General features: G+C 45.4%; 1 protein-coding gene across 6 annotated transcripts in view; it reads left to right on the forward strand.

Annotated features, from left to right (window-relative positions):
- Bpgm (bisphosphoglycerate mutase) overlaps window positions 1-8,692 on the forward strand; it is a 28,521-nt gene extending 19,829 nt beyond the window's left edge. For all 6 annotated transcript variants that reach the window (XM_087656534.1, XM_087656537.1, XM_087656536.1 and 3 more), the window contains 1 exon segment: window positions 7,845-8,692. In XM_087656534.1, the coding sequence (XP_087512660.1) occupies window positions 7,845-8,020 (176 nt within the window). In that variant the 3' untranslated portion in view covers window positions 8,021-8,692.
- The last annotated feature ends 599 nt before the right edge of the window (window positions 8,693-9,291 follow it).

Here is a 9,291-nt window from a genome sequence, read left to right on the forward strand (position 1 = left end):
TGCTGGATGTGGTCTGCACCTTGCCAGAGGAAGTAGATTGTTTAGTCTGGGTTTAAGCACAGGATTAGGCAGCTGCAAGACTGGGGTAAGCAAGAGTGACAGCAAGAAGTTTGTGTAAGACTTGGACTCTGTCCTTGGAGAAGTGTGCAAGTCAGAACAAGGTGATGTGAAATGAGAGAAATGGGAAGAAAGGTCAGCTAGAGGGAGCTGGCTGCTGATGGTGGCCGAGGCGTTTGTCACCTTTGGCATTTAGTGTGATATTTTCAGAGCCATAGAGTGCAAGCCTTCTTTCCTGGGAGACTAAAGTTGCTTAGTGGTAGAGTTGAGCTTTTATGTAAACCTACAAAATCTAAAGTAGACTTTATTTTTAAATAGCATAGGATCTTAACTGTAATTCAACTAAGTAAATTATAATTATTTGAATACATTATTTAAATTATACATTATTTAAGTGAATAAATTTGGTTAAATTATGGTCAATTAAAAGTTAGCTAAACTTGGAAGGTAAATACATTTCTCTGGCTTTATCTTAAACCAGCAGTTACTCTGCCATCGGGTTATGGTATTTAATACCCTGTCTGTCTTCTTTGGTTCCCCGGGCTATCTTTTAATTGTATGTATGCAAAACTAACATTTTAAAGGCCTGAAATTACATTTACTTGTACGGTAACCTGTAAAGTACAGTCTCGTCCCTCAGCCCTTACCGATAATAGAAGAATACGAAGTTCTTGTCCCGAAGACTGGTGGGGACAAAGAGGGGTGGGCGGGCTCTCACAGCTAACTGTCCCTGGGTTGAGTGCAGCTGGGTTTTGTTTTTACTTTTTTGTTTTTGTTTTTAATCCCAAAATAGGAGCTTTCCTTTTTGTCCCATAGCAAATCCTCCTATGTCCCTGAATGCTGCTTTTCCCATTTCCTGCTGTTAAAAGATATGTAGGCAGTTTAAAGAAAAGCCAGAGAACACACAGAACACATTTAATTTGTGCTGTTCACTCGATTAGCACTAGGTATAAACAACTTTTTGTTCCAGGCTAAGAACTGTTTAAATGCCCCCCAACCTCAGGCCCCACGCACCCCTTTTCTTGCTCACTTCATAATGAGAAAAGTCTCTAATCAAGGCTCCAACAATAAAGACTAGACTTGAATGCCAAGAAAGTTAGAATTCATTCTGTGCAACTATATGCCCAGGGACCAGTGATTCAAGTCCTGCTTTTGGTTCAGGGGTTAGAGCACCCACAAGTGAGTGAGGCACACCAGGTCCTGCCTGCTGTGGGTCTTACCCATCCCTTTTTCAGAAATGTCACCAAAAATGCACATCTCACAAGACTTTCTTTGGAGTGCTCTCATGCAAAAGGTTTATGCTGTGGGATCTATAACCTTTATTCCTTATAACCTGCAATCACATGTAGAAAGTATTCTTGGTAAATCCAGTGTGATATACCTTATGTATTCAGCACCCGTACATCCCCTTATTCTCTGCCTCCTAGCAGGCAGCCCCCCAAAGCGCTGCTCACAGATGCACAGACACCGATTACATTCTTGTAATGGTGGCGAGGCACTGCTCGAAGAGCAGGAGTCACAGAGCAGTCACAGAGCAGAGTTTTCATTGTCAAAGAACTCAAAATCCTGGCTTCTGAGCCAGGACTTGTTCAAGTGCTTCTCCCAGAAGGCAGTGAGTGGAGGAGCATTGTGGTTGAAGCAGTGTCCTGTGTTCTGGTCTGTTACAGTGACTTAGAGGGGGGTGCTTGCAAATTGACTTTCTGAAGTTACTCCTGCACATAGGAAATAGGTTATTTACGTTTCCCATTTTGGGTATGGATTTTACTCACTTGGTTTTCTCCTAAACTTTCATTATTTCTTACTTGAAATGCTTCCCTCATTTCCAGTAGTTGTAGGGAGTTCCGAGAAGCTCTTACATAGAGATTCAAAAATTTAAGATGGTCTAGGTATTATGGTGCTTGCCTGTGGCAGTCTAGGCCCTCCAAAGGCTGAGGTAGGAAATCTCTAGTTCAAGGCAGGCCTGTACCACGTAGTTAAATGCTGAAGACACCAGGGGTATAATGAAGAGACGGCTTCTGGTGGACCACGATGGAAAGAAGGTAGACAGAGAGTAAGAACCTGATGCCATTTCCAAAAAAAGGTTCCTGACCTCTGTTAAATGTGAGCTAAAGACTAGGGTGGTGCCCTGCTAGATAGTGCAGGAAGCCCAGCCATTTGGTCCCCAGCTCTGCATAAAACCGGGTGTGGCAGTGCAGGCTTGTCTTCCTAGCCCTTGGGGATGGAAAGAGGAGAATCAGAAATTCTGAGTCATCCTCAGCTACAGATTGAGGTTAAGGTCAGCCTGGGCTACGTGAGACCTTGTGATTTCAAAAGGAAAAAGAAAAGAAAATCAAAAGCGGAGCTAGTTACCAGACAGGAGTCTGATACGTGTCCACACGCGTCAGCTTGTGTTTGAATCCCAGTGGGTGATTCAAGAGGACAGTGCATGGCCTCTTCTGTGCTGGTCCAGTTCGGTTTTGGGTAGTGGAACTGCATTGTTCTGACTAAAGCTAAGGCTTTCTCCTAGGATGAAGCATTTAGTATAAGCCAAATGTTTGTAACAAGTAATGGCTTCCCTGTGGTTTTCTTAATTTGCTATTTTAAAATGTCAGCTGCTTAGGTCTCATTGACTGCTTAGTAACCAGTCTAAGTATTTTAAGAATTTGTAAGTAATTAGTTTACTCTGGGAATAGCTTGAGGCATTATTAAAATAGAATGTTAACTTCATTGGAAACATTTCCTTTTTTTTTTTTTTTTAGCTCTCTTTTTGTTAGTGGCATGCTATAGTCTGGAGGCCTTTGTTTAGTGGACTCACACAAGGATGGGTCACTAAATAAAAGCAAGCCTTGGGCAAGGACTTGCTTGGCCTGCTGGATCCCGTTGCATCCAAGTCAAACCATCGAGTGCCATGTGGTGTGCTCCAGCTACCTGATGCAAACCTAGAAGTTGTTTCTAAGATCGTACAGGTGACCTCTAGACCTGGCCCATCTGCTCGCTGGGCTTAGCTATTTTAAACTCAGACAGAATTGTTCTTCCCCTTCTCCTGTGAGAGCATCGGGACCGATGTCCAGTTAGTACCCAGCCCTTCACCAGAGCTGAGCAAAAGCACAAGCATTGTCTTTCTCTTCAGTGTTAGAAGCAGCAGTGGACAGGCAGGTGGCCAGGGTGTAAGTACTGTGTGTAAGAACAGTTGGTGTTTATAGCCCTGATAGCCTTGAGACTTGAACAGGCCTTATGGGTCTGCCTGGTGTTTTGTAACCACTGTACTGAGCTGAAATCCACACGCAGGCTGCCCCTAGAATGGCGTTTAGTGTATAGTTAGCTGTCTTTAAGTAAACCAGAGGACAGTTGCAGTTACCAAAATCTGTAGCTGGATGTTCAAGTCCCTTCTGTGAAATAGCGTGAAGTCTGTATGAACCTATGTATGTTCTCATATTCCTCAGGTTGTGTGTAATGCCTGGGACTGTGTGAATCGGGGCTCCACTCTAGTGCTTAGGGGGTGACAAGGGGAAAGGCTTAGATTGGTGCAGATGCCTCTGTTTCCCAACACTTTCCATTGGTGATGGATTGAATCCATATGTGAGGGTCCCGTGGCTATGACTGATGTCCACAGTCATCAGTCCATCCACACCATGTTTAGAAGGAAGAATTAGGGACAATGGTGATCAAGGGATATTAAGTTGCAGTTGTAGCAGAGAAAGAAGTTCTGTCGTGTTGTCGCATGGTAGGAGGACAGCAGCTCACTTACGTTCAGGATTGCTCAGACAACTGGAAGAAAGGATTTTGAGTGTTTTTATTATAAGAGATAATAGTAATAAAATATGTCAGGTATGCTTAACTTGAATCAAACATAGAAAGATTCTTTTAAGTTCTTCCAAACTGCTCCTCCACTGGCAACATTTCGTTCTCTCAGCCCCGGGCAGCTGTTAATCCACGTTGAGCCATTACGGGCTTATCTACTCTGAACACTTTCTGTTGATGGATTCATACAAAAAGTAGTCTTTTGTGACTGGCTTTTTAGAAAAACATTTACTTACTGTTGGGAACTGAACCCAAGGCCTTATGGGTTTTATGCAAGCACCACTGAAAGCTCTACCCCCAGCACTTTTTTAAAAACTCACTACAGTGTTCTCCATATTATAGCATGTATCAGTACCTCATTCCTGTTCAAACTGATATCCCAGCACACTGCCCAGTCACATCTGTCTGTCTTGTTGGTTGGTAGATACTTCAGTTGTTTGTGTATTTTGGCCAGCAGCAGTAATTCTGCTGTGGAGATTACATGTAACTTTTGACATGGACATGTTATGTTTCTCTTAGGCACATGCCTGAGGTAACTTTTGACATGGACATGTTATGTTTCTCTTAGGCACACGCCTGAGGTATTTTCAGGCTATTTTCCAAAGAAGCTAGAGCCTTCCGACCTCCCAATTTCACACTGTATTATGGTTATAATTTCTCCACATCCTTGATAATGCTTGTTGATAATCTGATATTTTACTGTGGTCGTCTCACTGACACAAATGGGTATCTCCTAGTGGATTGGAACTGCATCTCTGGAAAGACAAGGCTGCTGCTGGCCGTCCCCTCCAGTGCTTTCCGATGGATTGTCCTTGGAGAACAGTCTGCTCAGATCTTTTGCCTGTTACTTCATCTTTCTGTCACTGTCACTCGTCTTTCTATGTTGTCTTCTATCCTCCTCATGAAGATCTTATCTCTAAAAGTTATCTTCTTGGTAGAGTTGAGGATGGACTTCCTGTGCATCCTAGGCAAGTACTGTCCCTGGGCTACCGTCCCAGACCACACGGGAACTGAGGGAGGCCGGCAGTGCTGGACCCCCTCAGGCTGGAGCTCAGGTGGTTATGAGCTGCAGGTGAGCTCTGGGAACTGGACTTGGAAGAGCAGTAAGTGCTCTTCACCACGGTGCCAGCTCCCCAGACAAAGTCTTAATTTTGAGGCACGGGAGTTCTTTATGTAGTCTTAATACATGTTCCTATGATTTTGTAAAAATAAACAAAATTCTCCTCTCTGGGTGCTTTTCATCTTCTTGATGGTGCCCCTTGAACCTGACGATTTTATACACAGGCTTCATTTTCCTTCTCTTCTGTTGCTATGCTTTCATGTTGTCTAATTCACGGTCAGGAGGATCTTGCTCTTCCCTGTGTCTCTGTGTGTGTGTCCTGTTGCACGTACTCGCCTCGTACACGTGTTGGGAAGTAATTGATTGCAAATGTGAAGGCTGATTTTGCTCTCGCTTCCCTCCTGGTGATCTGCTGTCAGGCCTTACTGTGAGAGCCAGGTAGCATCTGCAAGGACTGTGCTCTCCTGAGTCCTGGAGCTTCAGAGGACTTCTCTGTTTGGGGAGCTACTTTCCTAAGCGTTCTTTGGGTTTCCCTGTGAATTTTGAGGTTGTATCTTTTTATAAAAAGAGCTGAAGTTTTGTTAGGGATTGTGTTGGGTCTATACATTGACCTAGGAAAAAAATTGACATTTTTTTAAGAGAGAGAGAGAGAGAGAGAGAGAGAGAGAGAGAGAGAGAGAGAGTGAGTGTGTGTGTGTAAAAGCTAGAGGTCATCCTGAGGTGCCTTCCTCTTTTGTCCAACACCTTATTTTTGATGCAGTGTCTTTCACTTAACTTGGAACTCCTCGACAGTTCAGGTCAGTGACCTCGGGGATCAGCTTGTTTGTGTCCTTTGAGCAGTGAGGTCACAGACACACTGCCATCTGCAGCGTTTTCCCTGGGTGTTGGGGATTCAAACTCAGGCTGTCATCTTGCATGGGAAGCACTTTACAGACTGAGCCACCATCTTCCTGTTAAGGCTTCCAGCCCTTAAATGCAGGATTTCTTTGAATAGAGATAATTCAAATCATATGCTCTTTTTCAATTCATCGGATAAAATGCGTTCTGATTCTGATACCCCTGTGCCCGGGACTCGGGAGTAATTTCACTTTGCTGTTGGGCGTCTGTACTGACAGTGGAACTGGAAGAGAGGTGGTGGCTTCCCGACCCTCAGTGGCTCTAATCCATACGCTGTGGGGCCAGCTCTCCTGCCTCCTCCAGGGGAGGCACATGGCAGGCAGCCGCTCCAAAGCCAGCTCGCCTGCTTCTTCTCTGATGGAGTCAGAGGGCTCTTGGAATCCAAGGCTGCCTTCTCTCTGCTGAGCAGCCAGTGCCTTTGCTCTTGCCAGCTTCGGGCTGGGGTGGTAATCTTGGTGACATTGCTGTGTGAGGCAGGGGCTCTGTAGGGCTCAGCAGTGGGCCAGCTACATTCTGTCTAGAAGAGGACACACAGACGGGAAAGGAAAAGCACTCCTGCATTCCTTCTGTGTCACTCTCACCTAAGCTATGTCTTCTACCCACAGCCCTTTCCTAATGTGAGGTCAGAGGGAGAGGGGGAGGGGGAGGGGGAGGGAGGGAGGGAGGGAGGGAGGGAGGGAGAGAGAGAGAGAGAGAGAGAGAGAGAGAATATGAATGAGAATATGAATGAGTGGACATGAATTTCTGATTATGAACGTGTAACTGAGATACGGGAGTATTTGGAGGCTCAGGAAGGCCCCTTCCCTCAAACCCATGGCATAGCATGTTGAAGCTCTGGGAAGGAGAGCAGCTTTCTAAAGTTAGAACGCTCCCCACCGTTCCACAGCTGCACATATGTGGGAAGCTTGTGCAGAGGTGGCATTAGGGAGCTCTTCTGGGCCTAGACGTGAAATTAGAATAAAGAGCTGCTCCATCAGTTAGAATACAAGACACAGTTATAGCTGGTAACTGTTTATTCTGCCATTGCCAAGTGAAGACAAACCCTTACCCCCTGCTCAGAACTGCACCTCGCTCCCTGACGTTAGTGTGGAAGAGAGCCCAATGGTTAGAGTCTACAGGTCTGGAAAGGTGTGGTGTGACCTCTTACTGGTCTCTGACTCTTTCTCCCTGTGTTTTGAACTCATACTTTGGTAGGTGCAGGTACCCTTATTTGAATCCAGGCCTTGCCATACTCTGTGCAATCATAAATTCCTTGTACCACACCTCATTACTTGGAGAAAGTGAATAGCTTATCTCCCTATAGGGTGGTAATGGCGAATACATGAGTTATTTACACATAACATAGAAAGGGCTTAGAAAAGTACTGTCCTGTAGAGTGTTGCCAGGATTTTAGATGTTTGAGTTAAAAGTAGTTGTAAAAATAAAAATTTACAGCCATAGCCACTACTGCTATCCCTACTCCTGTACTCAAAAGTGGATTGTCTATAATTATATTAAATGTGACCTATACCACCTCCCCCTACACACACACACACACACACACACACACACACACACACACACACACACACCTCCCTTCTGGGGATGTTAAGGGCAGTAGGAGAAAGAGGCCCTGTTTATAGGCATCCCATAAAGTCTTTTCCCGATTCCCCTGGGCTGTGCTTCCTTCCAAACCCACTAAGTATTAGAAAACCCACCACATTCTAGTCACGTGAGTTAGATTCAGTGCTTAATGAAAAGCCCTCGTTTTAAGACTAGCATTCAGAAGAGTTTCTGTTTTCTTCAGTTTGGTTAAGAAACAGCCAGGGATAAGTTGCCTCAGAAGGAACATACAATTCCAAGACCTAGCACTCTGTCTAAACTCTCTCTTCTCTTCCGTTTCTCGGTGTTCTGGAACTATAGGTGATCCCCGCATGGTTTTGGGCATGGTTTTGGGCATGGTTTTGGGCTCACAGTTAATATGGGACAAGGTCAGCGTGCAGCTCGACAGTTAAACAGAATGGCCTGCCAAGGCTGCCTGACGCCCTGTTCCTTCTCTCCTGCACAACAGGTATCTCAGACGAGGATATCATCAACATCACTCTGCCCACTGGAGTTCCGATTCTGCTGGAGTTGGATGAGAACCTGCGTGCCATTAGGCCTCACCAGTTCTTGGGCAACCAGGAGGCCATCCAGGCAGCCATTAAGAAAGTGGATGATCAAGGGAAAGTGAGACAAAACAAATAATAAAGTACGACCAGGAGCAAGCAGAGTGCGGGGTGGTGTGCAGTGTGTTCCCCTGTGGGCTTCTCCCCTCCTCCCACTGGCTCACTTCCTCCACGGCTGAGTGGTAGAGTTTGTGTAGATAACTAGGTAGTTGTCATGGCCCAGACGTGACCTTTGGATGTCTAAGTCTAACCTAACTTCTGCTCCTCCCGTTTGATTTAACATTGCAAAGTAGTAGCCAGCAGGGTTTGACCAAGGTTGTTTTTTGTTTTAGAGACAGGAGAGTAACAGGATGAAATTGTTTATCACTTAACAAGTCATCACTGAGTCCCCACTGGCAGTCACTGTTCCAATGAGCAGGTCACTGTTTTATTCCACAATAGTTCCTGAGAAGAGTGAACACTACTAGGTAGCACTTGGGCAGTTTACACCAGAGGCCCATCGAATGGCAGAGTCATGGATGGGCCCTTGGGAAGGCATCCGAGAACCACAGTAGTACAAGGCCCTTTGATTTCCCCCAGCCCACTGCCATCCTGTTTGCCGTCAGTAAAATCAACTTCAGCCAGTGAGAAGGACCGGGATTGGCACAGCCGTAGCCGTTTATGTTCTTCTGTTTCTCTTTGAGCTTTTGAACTTTAACCTTTGGGGACTTAGCAGTTAGATGAAAATAAAGCTTTGTGACTACAAACAGCACGCTCAAGGTGTCTCAGGTGTGTGATGGATTTCAGGTGGGTCTCTGAACCCGCCGTGGACGCTGTCTCCTGGAACACTCCAAGGGTTATACTTAGTTCAACACAGGCCACTCTGGAAGGGAGGGCTGGCTTGGGGGAAGGTGATCGGGGTGCATGTGATTTTATTCACCTGAGTGGGATGATGGCATATGAGAGCCTCTCACATACATTAGCTAAGGACAAAAGAGTCCAGTCTGTATTGCAGTTCATGTGGGCTGTGAGCAGACATGCAGTGTGTGTTCAGGGGCTGTGAAACAGCCACCATTTCCTTAGGCCGCTGTCTCCCTGAAAGCAAGTCATGGATATTCCAGTGACACTCACATGGACATTTTGCAGACAGTACCTACTATAGATTTTTATTATTTTTCATGCTTTCTCCAAGGATAGATTAGTTCACTAGGATCCAGTTCTAAATCCTTGCTGCAGCTTGGTTTTTGAGTCAGTATCTTTGTATCTTCAGGGATTGGCAGGAAAAGATGGCTGAAGAGACTAAACAGACCATTTGGAATCCTCGAGACTCCCGTAGGCGATTTTGCCAATGCTTTCTGATGCTCACTGTTT

This window comes from Rattus norvegicus, chromosome 4, assembly GCF_021556685.1.
Source record: "Rattus norvegicus strain SHRSP/BbbUtx chromosome 4, alternate assembly SHRSP_T2T, whole genome shotgun sequence".
NCBI classification, from domain to species: Eukaryota; Metazoa; Chordata; class Mammalia; order Rodentia; family Muridae; genus Rattus; species Rattus norvegicus.